General features: G+C 32.8%; 2 protein-coding genes across 2 annotated transcripts; both read right to left on the reverse strand.

Annotated features, from left to right (window-relative positions):
- Positions 1–5213: 5213 nt before the first annotated feature.
- Positions 5214–12797, reverse strand: beta4GalNAcTA (beta1,4-N-acetylgalactosaminyltransferase A). Its single transcript, XM_073954893.1, has 5 exons — positions 12117–12797; positions 11714–11994; positions 11226–11649; positions 11035–11157; positions 5214–7093 (listed from the first exon to the last, which is right to left on the reverse strand). The coding sequence occupies exons 1-5, from the start codon at positions 12242–12244 to the stop codon at positions 6856–6858; spliced, it is 1194 nt and encodes a 397-aa protein (XP_073810994.1). The 5' UTR covers positions 12245–12797; the 3' UTR covers positions 5214–6855.
- A 1375-nt stretch (positions 12798–14172) lies between these two features.
- On the reverse strand, positions 14173–18734 carry LOC141386430 (dnaJ homolog subfamily C member 11). Its single transcript, XM_073954892.1, has 4 exons — positions 16245–18734; positions 15128–16119; positions 14647–15073; positions 14173–14582 (listed from the first exon to the last, which is right to left on the reverse strand). The coding sequence occupies exons 1-4, from the start codon at positions 16314–16316 to the stop codon at positions 14454–14456; spliced, it is 1620 nt and encodes a 539-aa protein (XP_073810993.1). The 5' UTR covers positions 16317–18734; the 3' UTR covers positions 14173–14453.
- Between the last annotated feature and the right edge of the window lie 3149 nt (positions 18735–21883).

The raw sequence follows: 21883 nt of genomic DNA on the forward strand, positions 1-21883 counted from the left end.
ATATGGGAGCTAAATCCAAATGTGAACAGATTACGATATAATTTGGCACATATATTTCTAGACCAAACGCCGTCACACATTCCAAATTTCATCAGAATTAGACATACATAGCGTCTTTGGTGCATAAAATACCTTAAATCGGACGAAAATATATATGGGAGCTATATGCAAATCTGAACCGATTTTGATATAATTTGGCACACTTATTCCTAGACTAAATTCCGTCACACATTCTAAATTTCATTGAGATCGGACATATATAACGTCTTTCGTGCACCAAATACTAAAAATCGGCCGAAAATTTATATGGGAGCTATATCCAAATATGAACCGATTTTGATATAATTTGGCACACTTATTTCTAGACTAAATTCCGTCACACATTCCAAATTTCATTGAGATCGAATATATATAACGTCTTTCGTGAACCAAATACCAAAAGTCGGCCGAACATTTATATGGGAGCTATATCCAAATATGAACCGATTTTGATATAATTTGGCACACTTATTTCTAGACTAAATTCCGTCACACATTCCAAATTTCATTGAGATCGGACATATATAACGTCTTTCGTGCACCAAATACTAAAAATCGGACGAAAATTTATATGGGAGCTATATCCAAATCTGAACCGATTTTGATATTATTTGGCACATTTATCTATAGACCTAATTCCGTAACACATTCCAAATTTCGTTGAGATCGGACATATATAACGTCTTTCGTGCACCAAATACCTAAAATCGGTCGAAAATTTATATGGGAGCTATATCCAAATATGAACCGATTTTGATATAATTTGGTACACTTATTTCAACACCAAATTCCGTCACACATTCCAAATTTCATTGAGATCGGACATATTATCAGGAAAAATGTCTAAAATTGTCTTTTTTATTTCAAAAAAATCCCAAAAAAATTTTGATACTACATCAATAATTTTTGGTACATAGATTAAGAAAAAAATCAGCATTCCAAATCTGTTTTCGTTACTAACTTTGATCGTTGCGCGCAAAAGATATGACTGTTTTAATTATGATAATTAGAAAAAATTCTAAAAAAATCGCGGCTTAATATTGTTAGCTGTTATATCCTATTATCGTGAACTGAATTCGTAACCTTTTCGATGATGCAAAAAAATAATCGCAACGTCTCAATGGATTCGCGAAAATTCAAATTTGTTAAATAATTTTACGTATTTACAAACATATTTTTGAAACAATGGCGCTCATACTTACGAAAAATATATAAAAAAATTATAACAGCATCCAGACATTTTGAGGAGTCAAATGAAACCTAAGTTGTGAAGGTTGGAGCTATAGTATTCTAGTTATTTGCAAAAATACGAAGAAAATATTACGAAAAAATTAAAATCATATTATTCTAATTCTATTTTTTTTATGGTTTACTAGGAAAAGTTGGAGAAAAAATGTTTGAGTTCTTCGGCATTTTCGTCAAAATTTCTCGCAATAATGATGATATTTCGTTGTAACAAATTTTTCGCTTATAGTTTTCCTATTGGATAATATTATTAGAACCTTATATTAAATCACAAGGAATTCCATTGGTGGCATAACGTTAAAATAATGTTATATTGAATATTACAACATTTGAGATGCATATAAACCGCGCAATTATGAAAATGACATGATGCGCATCCGATTTTCCAGCACAGCGAATCAATCCCTCTTATTTGATGTACAGTTTGTCAAATTCTATTTGGCGACCACGATGTAGCATCTGCTGCATATTAGGGTGCAAAACACAGTAAAATGGTCATAATTTCCGCGAAGTTCATTTACATTTTATGCGCATCCGATTTCAATAATCACCATTAAAAAATACATCATTCTATGCCGTTTCAATGCGATCCATCAAGAACCGTGGATGTAGCATCGCACTCAATTTTTAGAAGAAATCTATTATATCTCTGGATTTACCAGAGTTTTTAAATATCTGTTTTCGCGCAGTTTAAACACGCGTATCGATCTATTTATTTGAGTAGAACTGACGCATCCAAAACGCGTTTTATTATGCGATATTTTCAAAATATTTTTTTGCAAATTTTCGAAATTTGAGGGGTATCATATCCGCCGATCTTGTGGGTGGATTTTTACGCGTCGTGGCTTGTTAGATTCAGAACGCAAAAAAACTAAATTTACGCGGGTTTCCACGGAAATCGATTGACGTTTGTAAATTTTAAACCAAAAAAAATAGGTTTTTGAGAAAAATTTACGCACAAAAATTTCGTGTTTGGGCGCAGATTACCGTGATCCTGTGAGGGCTACACCCTCATGTTATACATTAAAAAATGCGAAATCGCGAGTATTATAATCAAATAATAAGCTTTTAGGGAAATCCAGCTGCGCGTCCCGATTAGAGCAAAAATTCAAAAAACCCCATTTTTCTGGTTTCAAAATGTCAGCATCCGTTTGAGGTAGATACAGTGGATATATTAAAAAATCATACATTAGAAACTTCAACTCTGAAGTGTACTCTTTAACTTCTCCTTTGAGCATTAAGCTCTACATTGTGTTGTAAAACCACTAATTGGAAAATAACATAATGAAACTCGTTTTTTTCAACGATTTTTTTCCGATTTTTTTACATTAGTACGACCACAGCTTCCGCTCAAATTATTGTTTTAAGAAACCCCTCGGTGAATCGGGCTAAAACAGTTTATTTTACCGAAATGCGGTCAAGAGTTATGGTATAGTAAAACTGATCGCGAGTTACAATACCCCATACCTCAGTTTCAACATAAGTTAATTTTCTACAAAAAGCTTGATATATGGGAGCTATATCCAAATCTGAACCGATTTTCACCAAAAGCAATAGCGTTCTTCCGAGGGCTAAAAAAATGAGCTTCCCCAATTTTCAGTCAAATCGAACAATAAATGCGACCTGTACGTTGCGAACGGACGGACGGACGTACGGACATTCATAAATCGACTCAGAAAGTGATTCTATGCATATCCCTAGAAGGAACTATGGGTCTATCTCTTTTTCTTAGGCATGTTACATACAAATGCACTAACACATAATACCCTTACCACAGGGTGGTGTAGGGTATAAATAGAAGGGATACCCGAGGAGCTCATAAGTTAAATTTTGAACTTTTGTAGAGAAGGAGACACCCGAAGGAGTGGACCGATATAGACCATCTTCGAACTTGATGTAAGTTCCGACAAATTTAACGAGTGCAGAGTTTGGACCAATTCCGTTACTTCTTCGACACTTATCATGCCCACTAAACATTTCTATGAGGTGATCATAGGGTTTTTTTTCAGACCTTTCAGTAGTGCGATTCTCTAACACATTTTTTGAGTTACCTACAAAAATCGGTAAAATTAAAACGCAAAATTATGAATGAAGAGTTCAAACAATAGATGACAACACTCTTGCTATCGGTAGAACTTTACGACTGGCTTTTATTCGTCGCTAACTTATCGAAAGTCATCGGTAATTACCGAAATTATAAGCATTTTAATTTTACCGACAATTGTCGGTAACACAAAAAATGAGTTAGAGAATCGCACTACTGGTCATTTTCTTTCGAAGTATGGACAGGCTTTCAAAAAAAAATTTTCGGTGTATTCCGTAAAAATTTCAAAACGATCCTCGAACAGACCCTTAAGCGCACTTAATCTAAAATTTTTAATTTTTGTGTGGAAGGTACACGAAGGAGTGGACTGGTATAGACCATCTTCGAAATTCATGTAAGTTAGGCATAAATATTACAATGTGCAAAATTAGAACCAAACGGTAATTTCGAGAGTTTTTATGCGTACCAGCCATTTTATTTAGTGCCGAAATGAGATTTTAGAGCATTCGGCACATCATGGGCTTGCCCGCGAAAACAATTATATCATTGTCGTAAGGAACACAAGGACTAAATTCGATAAACATTTCAAAACTATCTTCGAACAGCCCATAAACTGCACTTAATGAAAATTTGTTCAGCTTTTGTGGGGAGTTATTTGATATGAACCTTCTTGGGATCTGCCGTACGTTTGGAAGAAATATTAAAAGTAAAATTTCGGGCAAATTGGATACTCACTTCGTAAGTTCTCGTGCTCACTAGTCATTATAAGTTGGGGCCGAAAGGGGGTTTTCTCCAGATTTTGGGCAATTATCTCAGGAAGTATGGACTTGCCCGCGAAAACAATTATATCGTTGTAATCAGGACCACAAGAACTACATTCGGTGAAAATTTCAAAACAATTCTCGAACAGGCCTTAAACTGCATTTAAGTGGAAAAATTTGAACTTTTTTTGGGAAATGTACTTGGAGGTGTGAATTGCTATAGACGTTCTTGCAGCTTGATGTAGGAGGTTTGGAAGATATTTTACGTTGTCCAAAGGTCCCACCAAATGGTATACTCAATTTGTATATTTTTGGTGCCGGTAGGTTTTTTTTGGGTTTTCTTCAGATTTTGCGCAATTATCTCAGGAAGTATGGACTTGCCCGAGAAAACAATTATATCGTTGTAATCAGGACCACAAGAACTACATTCGGTGAAAATTTCAAAACAATTCTCGAACAGGCCTTAAACTGCATTTAAGTGAAAAAGTTTGAACTTTTTTGGGGAAATGTACTTGGAGGTGTGAATTGCTATAGACGTTCTTGGGGCTTGATGTAGGAGGTTCGGAAGACATTTTACGATGTCCAAAGGTCCCACCAAATCAGATACTCAATTTGTATATTTTTGGTGCCGGTAGGTTTTTTTTGGGTTTTCTTCAGATTTTGCGCAATTATCTCAGGAAGTATGGACTTGCCCGAGAAAACAATTATATCGTTGTAATCAGGAACACAAGAACTATATGCGGTGAAAATTTCAAAACAATTGTCGAACAGGCCTTAAACTGCATTTCAGTGAAAATGTTTGAACTTTTTTGGGAAATGTACTTGGAGGTGTGAATTGCTATAGACGTTCTTGGAGCTTGATTTTGGGTGGTTTGGAAGACATTTTACGATGTCCAAAGGTCCCGCCAAATCGTTTACTCAATTCGTATATTTTTGGTGCCGGTAGTGTTTTTTTTTTTTTTTGGGTTTTCTTAAGATTTTGCGCAATTATCTCAGGAAGTATGGACTTGCCCGAGAAAACAATTATATCGTTGTAATCAGGACCACAAGAACTATATTCGATGAAAATTTCAAAACAATTCTCGAACAGGCCTTAAACTGCATTTAAGTGAACAAATTTATACTTTTTGGGAAATGTAATTGGAGGTGTGAATTGCAATAGACGTTCTTGGAACTTGATGTAGGAGGTTTGGAAGACATTTTACGGTGTCCAAAGGTCCCGCCAAATCGGATACTCAATTCGTATTTTTGGTATTTTGTGCCATTATCTCAGGCAGTACGGCCGAAAAAATGGTACCGTCGAAAAAATTAAAATGAACCAAACCTTGTCCGTCATTCTTGCTAGAAAACTTGAAATTGTGTGTGGAAGGTACCCGAAGAAGTGTCCCGGTAGTGTCCATACTCAAACTTGATCTATGTCTGGAAGAAATATTATGATGTTCAAAGTATGAAACATATCGGTTTATTTTATGAGAGTCCAAAGTATGGACCAAATCGGTAAGTCCCTTCGAGAGTTATCAAGCGCACAAGCCAGCCAGACAGGATGGACAGGGCTAAATCGACTGGAAATGTCTGCAATGGCTTTCTTCCAAACCATCAATTCTATGAGGCACATTTTTGATTGTATTAAAGTCAAAGCTGAGGGTATAATACACTGATATAATATATAGATTGGATGGAATGGAGAATCAGCTTAAAAAATATGAAACAAGATTAAGAAATATACAATTTTCGATATAAAAAACATAAAATTATTTCAAAAGATTGTGATTCTAAGAGGCAAACTTGAAATTAAATTTCAGTTACAAAAAAAAATATTTACAAAAACATTTATAACAATATAATAAAACAAATATAACAAAAAAAAATTGTTTAGAACAATAACAATTTAAAGTACATTCACTAAAAATTAAACTACTAAATCTGCCATTACCTTTGCCCCAACAAAAATCTTTTCATTTCGAGATTCGTTTTAAGTGATAAAAATAAATTTTGTAAAATATGTTGATTAATAAATATTAGTATTGATAATAAAATATGTTTTCTTTTTTTTGTTCAGCTAATATCAAATCCATAAAAAGGAAGCAACAAGTTATTTGTTTCCATATTGAAATGGTTGGACGAAACAAGTCTAAGACGAATGAGAGAATGGAAGTAAGTACATTAACGTGTTTACTAAACTAAGTCTCTAAAAAAGCTCAAAACAAAAAAATAAATAAAAATTCAATTATTAACAAAACAAATAATGGCATTAACAAATTTTTCTACATAATTTTGAACGCTAATTATTTCATTTTGATCTACTACTTATTGTGTCTTCGTTCCACTCCAATTTCTCATATTTTTCTTTTTTTTTTAATTTATATATCGCTATGTATAGATATATATTTTGTTATATATCACTAGTTTAAATATTTTTTTGTCTATGTTTTCTTGGTTTGTATCGTTTTCTGTTTTTCCATTCTAAGTTAAAAAGTTGAATAAAAAAAGTTTTTTTATATGAAAGAGTAAGAAGATAAAGAGAAGAAGAACAAGAACAAGAATTTTTAAAGAATGTGTTATAGGAAGGGGGAAAAATTAATGTTTGGTTTTTCTTTGTTAGTTGTAATAGTAATAGCTGTTGTTGTTGTATATATGAATGTAAATATGGATTGTTTGTATAAATATATACGCTTTTTTATGCATATCCGTCTGTCTGTCTGTATGTTTCTTCTGGTCTAAATATGAGAAAGTAGATCGCATTGCATTTAAAAAATAAAATAAAATTTAACTTTTTTGTTCCGAGATCTTTAGTTCAGCATAATACCAACTAAATGTTGGATACGATTTGTAACTGTAAATTTCGTATTTTATGGAATTCAAGCCATCGTTACCAATTTTATTGATGCCATTTACCAAATTCTCATAGCGTTTGGGATTGGCTTTTTCTTTTTGATGTTTCAACATTGTATAGCGTGCAATATTGATGGGATAACGTGCTATAAAAAGATTAGCATTTCGTAATCTGTAAAGAAATTGGAAAATGAAAATAGATATTAGAAAAAGCAAATAAGGAAAGAGAAATAAAATATTTTAATTTATTAAAGATGACCTAAACAAGAATTTTTGGAGAAACACAGTGTAAAATCTTGAAAAAAAAAAACATCGGACCCACAGACGTGAATATTTTAAACGTGGATTTTTTACAGAATTTTAACCACAAACAAACGTGGATTTATTAATTATTATTTCAACAAACAAACTTTGATTTTTTAAAGATTTTTTTCCAACAATTAAACTTGGATTTTTTAAAAGAATTTTTTCAACAAACAAACGTGGATTTTTGAAAATAATTTAAAACAAACGTGGATTTTTTAAAAAAAAAATTTCTACAAACAAACGTGGATTTTTTAAAATAATTTTTTCTACAAACAAACGTGGATTTTTTAAAAAAAAATTTCTACAAACAAACGTGGATTTTTTAAAATAATTTTTTCTACAAACGTGGATTTTTTAAAAGAATTTTTTCTACAAACAATCGTGGATTTTTTAAAAGAATTTTTTCCACAAACAAACGTGGATTTTTTAAAAGAATTTTTTCCACAAACAAACGGGGATTTTTTAAAAGAATTTTTTCCACAAACAACAACAAACGTGGATTTTTTAAAAGAATTTTTTCCACAAACAACAACAAACGTGGATTTTTTAAAAGAAATTATTCCACAAACAACAACAAACGTGGATTTTTTAAAAGAAATTTTTCAACAAACAAACGTGGATTTTTTAAAAGAATTTTTTCAACAAACAAACGTGGATTTTTTAAAAAAATTTTTTCAACAAACAAACGTGGATTTTTTAAAAGAATTTTTTCAACAAACAAACGTGGATTTTTTAAAAGAATTTTTTCAACAAACAAACGTGGATTTTTTAAAAGAATTTTTTCAACAAACAAACGTGGATTTTTTAAAAGAATTTTTCCAATTTTTTTTTTCAACAAACGTGGATTTTTTAAAAGAATTTTTTCAACAAACGTGGATTTTTTAAAAGAATTTTTTTCAACAAACGTGGATTTTTTAAAAGAATTTTTTCAACAAACGTGGATTTTTTAAAAGAATTTTTTCAACAAACGTGGATTTTTTAAAAGAATTTTTTCAACAAACGTGGATTTTTTAAAAGAATTTTTTCAACAAACGTGGATTTTTTAAAAGAATTTTTTCAACAAACGTGGATTTTTTAAAAGAATTTTTTCAACAAACGTGGATTTTTTAAAAGATTTTTTTCAACAAACGTGGATTTTTTAAAAGATTTTTTTCAACAAACAAACGTGGATTTTTTAAAAGAATTTTTTCAACAAACAAACCTGGATTTTTTAAAAGAATTTTTTCAACAAACGTGGATTTTTTAAAAGAATTTTTTCAACAAACAAACGTGGATTTTTTAAAAGAATTTTTTCAACAAACAAACGTGGATTTTTTAAAAGAATTTTTTCAACAAACAAACGTGGATTTTTTAAAAGAATTTTTTCAACAAACAAACGTGGATTTTTTAAAAGAATTTTTCCAACTACCAAACGTGGATTTTTTAAAGAATTTTTCCAACAACCAAACGTGGATTTTTTAAAAGAATTTTTTCCACAAACAAACGTGGATTTTTTAAAGAATTTTTTCCACAAACAAACGTGGATTTTTTAAAGAATTTTTCCAACAACCAAACGTGGATTTTTTAAGAGAATTTTTTCCACAAACAAACGTGGATTTTTTAAAAGAATTTTTTCAACAAACGTGGATTTTTTAAAAGAATTTTTTCAACAAACGTGGATTTTTTAAAAGAATTTTTTCAAACAAACGTGGATTTTTTAAAAGAATTTTTTCAACAAACGTGGATTTTTTAAAAGAATTTTTTCAAACAAACGTGGATTTTTTAAAAGAATTTTTTCAACAAACGTGGATTTTTTAAAAGAATTTTTTCAACAAACGTGGATTTTTTAAACAAACGTGGATTTTTTAAAAGAATTTTTTCAACAAACGTGGATTTTTTAAAAGAATTTTTTCAACAAACGTGGATTTTTTAAAAGAATTTTTTCAACAAACGTGGATTTTTTAAACAAACGTGGATTTTTTAAAAGAATTTTTTCAACAAACGTGGATTTTTTAAACAAACGTGGATTTTTTAAAAGAATTTTTTCAACAAACGTGGATTTTTTAAACAAACGTGGATTTTTTAAAAGAATTTTTTCAACAAACGTGGATTTTTTAAAAGAATTTTTTCAACAAACGTGGATTTTTTAAAAGAATTTTTTCAACAAACGTGGATTTTTTAAAATAATTTTTTCAACAAACGTGGATTTTTTAAAAGAATTTTTTCAACAAACGTGGATTTTTTAAAAGAATTTTTTCAACAAACGTGGATTTTTTAAAAGAATTTTTTCAACAAACGTGGATTTTTTAAAAGAATTTTTTCAACAAACGTGGATTTTTTAAAAGAATTTTTTCAACAAACGTGGATTTTTTAAAAGAATTTTTTCAACAAACGTGGATTTTTTAAAAGAATTTTTTCAACAAACGTGGATTTTTTAAAAGAATTTTTTCAACAAACGTGGATTTTTTAAAAGAATTTTTTCAACAAACGTGGATTTTTTAAAAGAATCTTTTCAACAAACGTGGATTTTTTAAAAGAATTTTTTCAACAAACGTGGATTTTTTAAAAGAATTTTTTCAACAAACGTGGATTTTTTAAAAGAATTTTTTCAACAAACGTGGATTTTTTAAAAGAATTTTTTCAACAAACGTGGATTTTTTAAAAGAATTTTTTCAACAAACGTGGATTTTTTAAAAGAATTTTTTCAACAAACGTGGATTTTTTAACAACAAACGTGGATTTTTTAAAAGAATTTTTTCAACAAACGTGGATTTTTTAACAACTAACGTGGATTTTTTAAAAGAATTTTTTCAACAAACGTGGATTTTTTAACAACTAACGTGGATTTTTTAAAAGAATTTTTTCAACAAACGTGGATTTTTTAAAAGAATTTTTTCAACAAACGTGGATTTTTTAAAAGAATTTTTTCAACAAACGTGGATTTTTTAAAAGAATTTTTTCAACAAACGTGGATTTTTTAAAAGAATTTTTTCAACAAACGTGGATTTTTTAAAAGAATTTTTTCAACAAACGTGGATTTTTTAAAAGAATTTTTTCAACAAACGTGGATTTTTTAAAAGAATTTTTTCAACAAACGTGGATTTTTTAAAAGAATTTTTTCAACAAACGTGGATTTTTTAAAAGAATTTTTTCAACAAACGTGGATTTTTTAAAAGAATTTTTTCAACAAACGTGGATTTTTTAAAAGAATTTTTTCAACAAACGTGGATTTTTTAAAAGAATTTTTTCAACAAACGTGGATTTTTTAAAAGAATTTTTTCAACAGACGTGGATTTTTTAAAAGAATTTTTTCAACAAACGTGGATTTTTTAAAAGAATTTTTTCAACAAACGTGGATTTTTTAAAAGAATTTTTTCAACAAACGTGGATTTTTTAAAAGATTTTTTTCAACAAACGTGGATTTTTTAAAAGAATTTTTTCAACAAACGTGGATTTTTTAAAAGAATTTTTTCAAGAAACGTGGATTTTTTAAAAGAATTTTTTCAACAACCAAACGTGGATTTTTTAAAAGAATTTTTTGACCAACCAAACGTGGATTTTTTAAAAGAATTTTTTGACCAACCAAACGTGGATTTTTTAAGGATATTTTCCACCAACCAAATGTGAATTTTCTGTTTAAAGAATTGTTGGATTTTTGTAATTAATATGGTGAGACGGGTTATATGCCTTCATTGAAATCTATTCCTAACTCTAGATATCTTAAGACGAATCACATAAATTTGGAAGAAAGTTATACTCTCCTTACTTAAGTTTTCTAAACTATATATGTATCTGTACGCATAAATATTTAATAAACATTTAACTCACCTGTTTGACATGTCATCATCTTCACCGCCCCAACCAAAATATGAATTTGAAAATCCATTGACGGTTAAAAAATGTTCTCGGGTCATTGCTGAGACACCACCAAATATTGTACGATAAGGCAACCTAGAAAACAAGTAATAACGGTCATAATGACTAAATATACCTCGCGTTCAAATCCCATCTATACTCACTTATAATTAAATTTATCTATGGCCACTGACATATGACGCGGTTGACGTGGACAATTATATAAATTTCGATTATCCAACGGTAATAGATCAACATCATGGAATATAAAACAATCCCATTTATATAATTTCATGGCCTCCAAAAAGCCAATATTCATAAGGGCGGCTCTATTAAAGGCCTTGCCATTTGTTTGTTCAATAATGAATATACGATAGGCTATACGCTGTTGCATTAGAAATTTATGTATGTTGCGCAGGAAGATCGATAGATGGGCATATCTATCACGAAAAGGCACCACAATTGCAACATGGTGCCGAGCTATACAGTCTTTTGGTTTGAAAGCACCACCGGGTTCTAATAGAGGACCCAATTGGTCATTGATAACATCCAGAGATTCTAAAGTTATATTAGGTACAAAAGGACTACCTAAAATGAAGGATAAAAGAACAATTACAAATAATGAACAAAGTGTGTTGCTTGTTGCACTTACTTTCTTCAATAATGGGGTCTTGACAAATTGGCAGAGGTGACACGCTGGAGGCTTCCTTGCTATTATTGACTTGATTTAAGCTATTATTGCTGTGCAGCTCCAGTTGTTGTTGTTGGAGATTGGAAGAATTAGCAAATGGTGAGACATTGGTGGTTAAAGTCGCTGGTAATGCTAGGGAATTGTTATTATTGTTTGTGTTATTATTGTTGTTGCTGCTGCTGCTACTTGCATTGCCTGTGGAGCTAAGTACTGTTCCATTATAGCGATAGACTTTGCGTAAACTAGAATTAAATAACAATACAAAAACAAATCACATGATATGATTCATACAAAGCATCCGCATCCCGTTTTCCGTGTTATGCTTCTTGTTGCGTGTCTTCTTACACAATCCCCCTGGCCTTACCTTAAACGACTAAATGATGAAGAGACATCCGATTTGTCAGCAAAATAATCAATTAATAAATTTAATGCCAATAGCATACAAACGCACGCAAATAAATAACGTAACAGTGTTATTTTTTTACTGGTCATGCCTTCCAAACAGCGGCGAAGAAGGCCACAGATTGAACGATGCTGCAATTAATTTTCTCTGCCTTAACTTAGCCGTGTAATTCACAAACACTTGTCAAGTCTATAAAAGAGGAGTTCATACACTTCGTTATTGACCACTGGAGCTGCACACAAATAATTGGAAACCATCGAAAAGGCTCCATAACTATTTTTCCCCAAGAACGAAGCAACCTATTTATCTCTCAAGTGCAGAGAGTTTTTCCTTTCAAACAATAGGTTTGTTCGCGTGGTGTTGCAGTTAAAATTGATGTATTAGGTTTTGAGGGTGGTGGGAGGTAAACTAGTTTTTGCAAAATGTAAACAAACGATGTTGAAAAGTGAGAAACAATTATGAATGAGGTAAAGATAAATTAATGTAATAAAAATAAAGTGAAAAATGCCGGACGACATTTTCGCTTTTGTCTTATTTTGCAGTGGTTAATATTTGTTAAAAATATTAATGTTACATATCTCTCTAATTTTACGTTTATTTTTTTCAGAATGATTCCGTTTACGAACATACCTAATACGAACTGACAGCTGACATCTATCGAATTTCAGATCTCTGAAAAATTTTGTTATCGACAGTATTTCACAATAATTATCGATTATTTATGACATCGAATGGTTGTAACGGCTTTGCATAAAAAAATAAATACAAATAAATATTCTTTATATGCTGCGCTTATTTCTGAATTAATCCTGGCCTTTTGTATCCAGAGGATCGCCAACATTACCCTTAACCTAGGGTGTCGCTTCAAAGTTCAAAAAAAAGAATAAATATTCTGTTCTTGTTGTGGCAGGTTTAGTATGTCCAAAAATACTTAAAAAAATCCACGTTTGGTTGGTACAAAAATTCTTTAAAAAATTCTTTGGAAAAATTCTTTAAAAAATCCACGTTTGGTTCTTGGAAAAATTCTTTAAAAAATCAACGTTGGTTGTTGGAAAATTTTTAAAAAATCCACTTTTGGCTGTTGGAAAATTTCTTAAAAAAACCACGTTTGGTTGTTGGAAAAATTCTTTAAAAACTTCACGTTTGGTTGTTGGAATAATTCTTTAAAAAATTCGCATTTGGTTGGTCCATTTTTTTTTAAAATCCACGTTGAGTTTATCAACATTTTTTTAACACCCATGTCTGTTTGTTGGAAAAATTCTTTAAAAAATCCTCGTTTGGTTGGTCCAACAATTCATTAAAAAAACCATGTTTGGCTGGTCCAAAAATTCTTTAAAAAATAAACGTTTGTTTGGTCCAAAAATTCTTTAAAAAATAAACGTTTGTTTGGTCCAAAAATTCTTTAAAAAATACATGTTTGCTTGGTTTAAAAATTCTTTAAAAAAACCACGTTTGGTTGGTCCAAAAATTCTTTAAAAAATCCACGTCTGGTTGGTCCTACAATTCCTTAAAAAAATCCACGTCTGGTTGGTCCAAAAATTCTTTAAAAAATCCACGTTCGGTTTGTCCAAAAATTCTTTAAAAAATCCACGTTCGGTTTGTCCAATAATTCTTTAAAAAATCCACGTTCGGTTTGTCCAAAAATTCTTTAAAAAATCCACGTTCGGTTTGTCCAAAAATTCTTTAAAAAATCCACGTTCGGTTTGTCCAAAAATTCTATAAAAAATCCACGTTCGGTTTGTCCAAAAATTCTTTAAAAAATTCACCCTTTTTTTGTCCAAAACTTCTTTAAAATATCCACTTTTTTTTGTCAAAAAATTCTTTAAAAAAATCCACGTTTGTTAATCCAAAATTCTTTAAAAATCCATGTTTGGTTGATCTAAAAATTCTTTAAAAGTCCACGATTGGTTGCGCCAAAAATTCTTTAAAAAATCCACATTTGATTGGTATCTCAAATTTTCAAGACGAAGGCGAATTCTTTTCTTCCATAAAAAAAGAAAACTCAATATATTATAGCTCTGGTTTTTGTATGCACTTTTTTAAAAAAAAAGCTTAGTTTTTATTTAATGCATTTTTTAGCTCAACGTCATTTTTTGTGAATTAAAAAAATTAATGATTTTAAATTACAATAACATCAAACCTAGCCATATTTAAATAATATTCTATTCCGCTCTAATGAAAATTTACTTGCAAATTCTAAAATTACAAATAGTGGGTAGCAAACAAAATAGTTGTTAGATGGAACTATGTGGATAAACTAAAAAATAACAACAACAATTGATGGAAACAATTTTACGGTTATCGTGGCAGTCTAACAGCCTCAATATCTTTAATTACAATCGATTTATTGACATTATTGTGCTTGTAATCAATGCGTAAGAATTTTGTTTCACCAATACAGGGATCATAAAAACCGGGCAGGTCACTCTGCAAAAAAAGAAGAAAACGATAAAGCACAATGAATTATTATAAAACTTCACTTGACCACTACCTTTGATGAATTGTACAATTCCAATGAGCCATCCTTAACCAAACATTGAACAGGAACTGTAACATCAATCGAGGCATCCTTTATAAACTCATTTTGATTATTTTCCTCTGTTTGGCCATAGGTGGCCTTCACAATTATCAAACCATTGCGTTCCATTTCTTCCTGTACAATACGCTCATAGGTATGTTGCATTAAGTCCAGTGCCGCCATGGCCTCTTGTCGTTTCAAATTCATGCGCTGTTCATTGGTACGTTTTGTTTTTTCAATTTCAATATTTTTACGTTCGGCTTGCATTGGTTCTATTATGGATTTCTTGACGAAAAACCAAACAATAATTGGTGTAACAGTGGCATAGAATACCGCAGCTGGTACAATTTCCTCACTTAGATGTATTGGGAACACATAGGTTTGTTGGGAGCGAATAACTCTGCAATCAAAATAAATGTAATAAATAATCGTGAGATGACAATGTCGTACTTACTTAAATTTCAATATTACACCCGTTGGCACACCAATTGACACCGCCGCCAACACTGAACTATATTTGGAAATTTTCTTCTCAGCTCCATATTCTGCCATAAAACCAAATGTACCCACTTTAGCCACTGCCTTTAGCTTCAGTTCATTCTCCAACATTTTATGGGTATAGGCAATGCTAAAGTAGATATGTGGCGATCCAATTACAAATGACGTTGACCACGCATAACGTTCGGTGTTGCGATCAATTTGCGTGCTCATTGAAGCTTGTCCACCAGCATTTAAAGTTAATGAGCCCAATGTATGTTTGTCCAATTGTACTCCCAATGTGGTAAATAAACCGGGTATAACACCATTGTCCCGGAAGTTGGTAGATGCCCCAGCATTCAATGTTACCAGTGAGGATAGAGTACGTCCACCTTTAACGCCCAGCAATAAACCATTTCCAGCTCCCACATCCAATTCCAGCCAACCTTTATTCAAAAGACGCCGACCACACACCACAAAACCACCAGAACCATTGCCATTTGCTGACATTAGATTACCACTTAACGTCAAAGTGTCTCTCCTCGTAAGCGGAGCTTCTATGGATTGGGCTATACTCATGGAAGACACTTCAATATGGGGAAAATCACTTTCGTCATAGGGTGAAAATATTTCCGTGGCATTGATATTAATCGTCACATTGCCACGAGGATTGGTGTTTTGTAGCAGTTTTCGTGCCTCTGCTGCCTCGGCAAGTCTCTCATATTCTTCTCGAATTTCCGCTGGTGTTTTCTGTCGTTGCACCAATTCCCAACCGTCTGTGCGCAAACCTTTCTCACCCACCGAATCGTATATGGCTCTTTTATGTGGATCGGATAGCACTTCATAGGCCTTTTTTGTTCGATTAAACATTAACTCGGCTTTTTGTTTATTTTCCGGTTCGGTATGTTTGTCAGGATGATATAGACGTGATAGCTTACGATAGGCATTGTTGATTTGCTCAGCAGAGGCCTATATTGGCGGCAGAGGATTCAAGTAATAAAACAATAATAAGACACGCAACAAAAAGGGAAAAATAATAAAAGAGGCCAAAGATGATGAAACCATATCAACCATTATTGAAATTCTTTACTCACCTCCTTGGGGACATTTAAATAGCTGTAGTAGTTCTCCTCCAGCTCGTTGTCGGAATCTATTTCATCGGACATTGTGACAGCCTATCTGTGGAATCACTCTTAACTTTAATTTTGCAAAAATAAAAATGTTTCATTCATTTATGAGAGTTTTATAACCTCACACATAATAGAGGTGTCAAATTGGCGATAACATGTGTCAAAGTATCATTTTGTGTTATCGATAGTTTATTTACATCAGAATTTTTGTGTTATCAAAACAATCGAGATTAGAGAGTAGAGTGGCGTGTCGTCATTTCAAATTGTTGGTGCATGTAATGAAGGTAACTTGCATCGGTCCAGCTGATTGAACATAACGTGATTTTTTTTAATTGTGAGAGAAACATGCAGAAGAAATACTATGTTTACATTTACGAAATCCTCTCGATTTCATCTGTCAATTCCTTTGTGAATACGTCAAATGAAAACTCACCTGCATGGTACAAGTAAGTAAGTAAGTAAGTTTTTTTTATTTGAGTCTTCTTCTTTTTCGGTAGTACACTTAAATACAATCTGAATGATTAACAATGAATAGGAATGTTAGAACTATTGTTGTCTTATTCTAACTCACAATGAAATGTGTATGCTACATGCGAACAATGAGATCAAAACAAAAATCTAGAAAAATGATGAGAGTGAAAATAAGGTTTGCTCCCGACCTTATGTATGACGAACAGAGCTTAATTGTCTGAAGATAATAAATAAATGAAATAACAACAACAAAAATTAAAACTAGTTAACAAAACGAGACTGAAAGCTACATAACAAACAGTGCTCTTGTAATGGATAAATACGTCTAGTGAAATGATAAAATATCACAGGGGAGTTATGTTAATCAAACGAACGCTCAACAATAAGAGCTGCAGGATAACCGACATATTGGTAAGTATATGTTTTGCTTATAAATAAATTGTAAAATGAATTGTTAATATTATAATAATATATTTATCCTCTATGGGATCCAGGTACAGTACTAAGGTAGAATCGTGGCAATGAGTATTCGACTGTGTCATCAGATGGTTCGTTGAGGATTCCCAATGTCGACAAATATATTGATTCTGACCATGGTATGTTTCTCTCTAGATCGTGGATTGAGCTTATAAGGTAGTTTTCATGGGTAGCTAAGTTTTCCACAAACTTCCTTTGGTGTTGTTGGACGTACTTACAGAATGGAACAATGTTTGAAGTGTTGTATATGTAAGTATTGGAAAATTTTTTGTTTTCAGCTTGGTAGTGTTTATTGATACATTTCCTTATGACCTTTCTTTCCAGTATTTCCAACTCGTTGGCGACTATTGGCGAAATAGCAAACCAGATTGGAAATGCATAAGTTAGAATGGGTCTTACTGCCACTTTATAAAGGAGAAGCTTGGTATCAACCGGTAAGTAGTTGCTATTGAAAAGGTTTGCGAATCTCCCTAATACTCCTTTTACCTTTTGCATGACGGAACGAGCGTGGCCATTAAATTTTAAGAGGCTGTTGAAATTGACACCAAGATATTTTAAGGATGTTTTGAAGGGTATCTCTACACCTTCCAGAGACAAATACAACTGTTTGCTTTCTGGTACCACATATCTCGGGCACTTTCCAGACGCATTGCGAATACAAATCGCTACTGATTTGGCGGCGTTGATTTTGATACCCCATGCTTTATAATAATCATTGATGATATGGAGATGATTTGAGGCAAAGCTTAACGCAGTTGAAGGTGATGAATTGTGCGCATATATTAAGCAGTCGTCTGCATACAGAATGGCTTGAGAGTGCTCATGAGTATGAGGGAAATCATGGAGAAACAAATTAAACAAATATGGCGCCAGTATACTTCCTTGGGGAACACCACGAGTCACAAGGCCCAAGGGCGATTCTGTATTCTTGATTTGGACCAAAAACTGTCGAGATGTGAAGAAACTTCTCAAGATTTTTATTATGAAAGGATCCGTTCCCAGCTGTACCAGTTTATATAAAATGCCGATGTGAGAAACGGAATCAAAGGCTTTTTGGATGTCTAATGAAATGGCGACTGTAGATGATTGACTTCTTAGCTGAGTTATTATGTCATTGTGAAACTTAAGAAGTGCATGCTGCGTGGAGTGGCCAACTTTGAAGCCAAATTGGTAACTTGGTATTGGGTCAATAATGAATCCTTGATCTAGTTTTTGTTTCAGCACCACTTCGAATAGTTTTCCAATATTCGAAAGAAGAGATATGGGACGGAAGTCATCAACGTTACAACTGGACGTTTTCTTCTTGATGGGGATGATTTAGGCGACTTTCCATTGAGTAGGGAAGTATCCGTTGTTTATGCAATTGTTGAAAATGCAAGTAAGTAGATTAATTGTGGAATCCGGAAATTTCTTAATAATGAAATTTGAAAATCCGTCCGGACCACTCGATTTCTTTGAATTGGTGTTGATAATAATGCTTCTTATATTTTCAGATGTAGTGAAGTGGAAAGTATCCGGATTTTGTAGAGCATTGAAGTTATCGGCGAAGGTATAAATATGAGGGGGAATTGAATTGACACAAGATAACACCCTGGAATTACAATCATCAATAGCATGTAGTGATGTCGAGCCTTCAAATACCGATGAATAAAAATCTTTAAAATGAACAGCTATTTCGGCGCTGTTTGTGATTGTGTTGGTACCATGGTTTAACTGGTGACAGAAAGCAGACTTATTTTTCCCCGTTAATCGGGATATTTCCTTAAAAGCAGTCGGTCCTGGCTTTATTTTTTGTAATCTTTCATTGAAAATCTGGGCAGTTTCTATGTTGACAAGTTCTTTGATTATTACTTTCAACAATTGTATTTGGCTGGAAAGAATGGAATATTCACGACTTGTCCTGTTACCCGAACGATGAAAGATTCTTTTAAGATTCCGTTGCCATTGGTGCTTAATTTTAAGAAAATTCTTGATTTTGTCTGAATAAGGGAGATTGCCATCCTTTATCTCAATTTTTTGGGAATGCCTATCGTGTATATTGGAAAACCGACTGCTGAATTCGTTGATTACGTCGTCGATTTCATCATTCTCCAGATTCCTGTTTATCGGCGGCATTAGTTGATGTGAAACAGCATCTATGTCTCGACGAAAGTTTTGCCAATTGGTGTTTTTGAAGGATGTAAAAAATTGAGGCGAATTCAGAGCAATATTTGTAAAATCAACTCTAAGATCAAGCTTAATGGGAAAGTGATCCGAGAAAGTAGGCTTGGTAGATATAAAATAATTAGAGGCACGTCTGTTGATCAAATGCGAACTGATTAAAAAATGGTCCAAATAAGAGGAACCATTTGGGTAAGAGGGGCTGGAATCCGATAGTCTGGTTACTTCCATAGAATTTTCGGTAAGCCAGGACCGCAAAACCTTTCCATTGGAGTTCTCATAAACATCACCCCAAGTTGGACTTTTTGAATTAAGATCACCTCCCATAATGAAACTGTCGAAATTGGTGGTTAATTGAATTAATCTATTCAAATCGGACTCAAGTCTCTGTACAGGAAAACTACATGGGATATATACTGATCCCAGTAAGTATTTTTTTGGTGCGTTGTTATGAGACATTTCAATACTTATGAATGTAGTATTTATGCCCAGGTCTGATACAGGTATTCTCTTATATTGAATAGAGTTCTTGATGAATAAAGCAACCCCAATGGGCGAGTTATCGTAGACAAAAGAATATCCACTAACTTTAACCCGCATGTTGGTTCTTAGATGACATTCCTGAACGAAAGCAATATCGATGTTATTTTGATGCAATATGTTCTTTAGTTCTAGTTGCCGACTTCTATCCACTAGAGAACGCACATTGAAAGTTAAAAATTTAAGAGACCTATGGTCCATAATTAGATTTTACTTTTTTCATAAGCGACAAAAATTGTTTTTTCGCTTCATTCTTAGGCATGTTTTTATATTCCTTTAAGAAAATTTGAACTTCTTGTTCCAAAGTGAGCTCTTCTGGTTCCAGAAAAATATTTGCAAGTTTAAGAAAATCTTGAATTATTTGAGGTTTTTGTTTGCTTTCCTGACGAATTGTTGGACAGGCTCTGAATAAACTGGAGAAAGCTTTTCCAGGTGATGCCAAGGACATGTTTATTGCCCTTGAAACGTTATTTTGAGCCTCTAGCTTATCTTCCATTGCTTGGGCCATCTTCTTTTTCCTTGCAAGAAGATATTTTTTGTATGAGGGACATCCCCTCCAATTGGCCGGGTGACCGGGTTTACCGCAATTAACACAATGCGGATCAGAAGTATCTTCTTTCTTTCTTTGACATTCCCCTGGGGGGTGTTGAACATCACATTTGACACAATTGAAAGCAAAGTTACAATTTCGAGAAATGTGTCCCCAACGCTGACACCTGTGACATTGAATTTCACCCGACTTCTTTTTGGGTTTCTCCCAGGTTATTCCCTGAAGCTGAAGTTCGTCAATGTGCGAAACATCGCCAATTTTCTTGCCCGGAAGCAAGGTTACTAGAAAAAGGCTAGTTTCCCAATTTCTCTTTAAAGATGATGGAGTTCTGAATTTTTTGACATCTTCCACCGTATTTGGTACAAGAACGTCCAGCTCTTGCTTTATGTCTTCTTCGTTATAGTAAGAATAAAGGCCTCGAATAATCACTGACACCTTTTTGTGCTCTTTTGGAGTGAAAGAGTAGGATTGTATATTTTTAGCCTTCAATATGGCCATCATTGAAGCGTGTACATTTGGATCAGCAAAGTATAATTTGCTTTTTGTTTTGTTGATGTTTTTGATTCTAAGACCAGACTCTGGAATTGCTTCTTTTAAAGACTCCACTAGAGTTTTAATGTTGACATTAAAGACGAAGATGGGAGGACACCATGATCTTTTTGTTTTGGGATTATTTTCTTTCGGTTTGGACGAATTTGAATTGCTGACAGGAGTAGGAACTCCGATGTCAATGTCTGCCAGTGCACCTAAAATACCAAATTTGTTCTGATCTTGGGGGTTATAACTTGCTAACCTCTGAGCAAGATCAGAAACATCCAAGTTGACTGGGGATGTTGCGCCATCTAAGCGTTGTCGTTTGCGCTCATTTTGTTTGATGGGATTTGTTTGTGTTATTTGTTTATTTGCTAGCGTTGGTAATGAGATGTTGGATGTTGTTGCAATAACTTCCGTGACATCATGATCCATGTCATAAGGAGTAGGGTCGGGATCCACCATTGCAAAATATTGCAAATGGGATGCCCGGAAAATTAGTTTTTATTAAAAAAACCACGAAATTAAAAATTATTTTTTTGTTTGGAGAAACAATACGTGTTATCGGTTTAAAGGTTGCCACTCTTTTCCCTGCATGGTACAAATACACAGGTAGCCGCATCGGCAATTGTTGGCAACATAAGATGTCAAAATTTGACATCAATTCAATGCAGTTGACACATTATGTTACCATCAGCTGGCATGATAATGCTACCTGTGTTATTGTACCATGCTCACCTGAAATCGATTGGATTTCATTTGACGTTTGAGCAATGGAATTGACAGTTGAAATCGAGTGGATTTCGTAAATGTAAACATAGTAAAAGGATAGGTAAAAGCTTGGTCTGTTCCAGAATTGATATATGGTCTGTTG

This window comes from Musca autumnalis, unplaced genomic scaffold (genome assembly GCF_047663935.1).
Source record: "Musca autumnalis isolate F117 unplaced genomic scaffold, ASM4766393v1 scaffold_5, whole genome shotgun sequence".
NCBI classification, from domain to species: Eukaryota; Metazoa; Arthropoda; class Insecta; order Diptera; family Muscidae; genus Musca; species Musca autumnalis.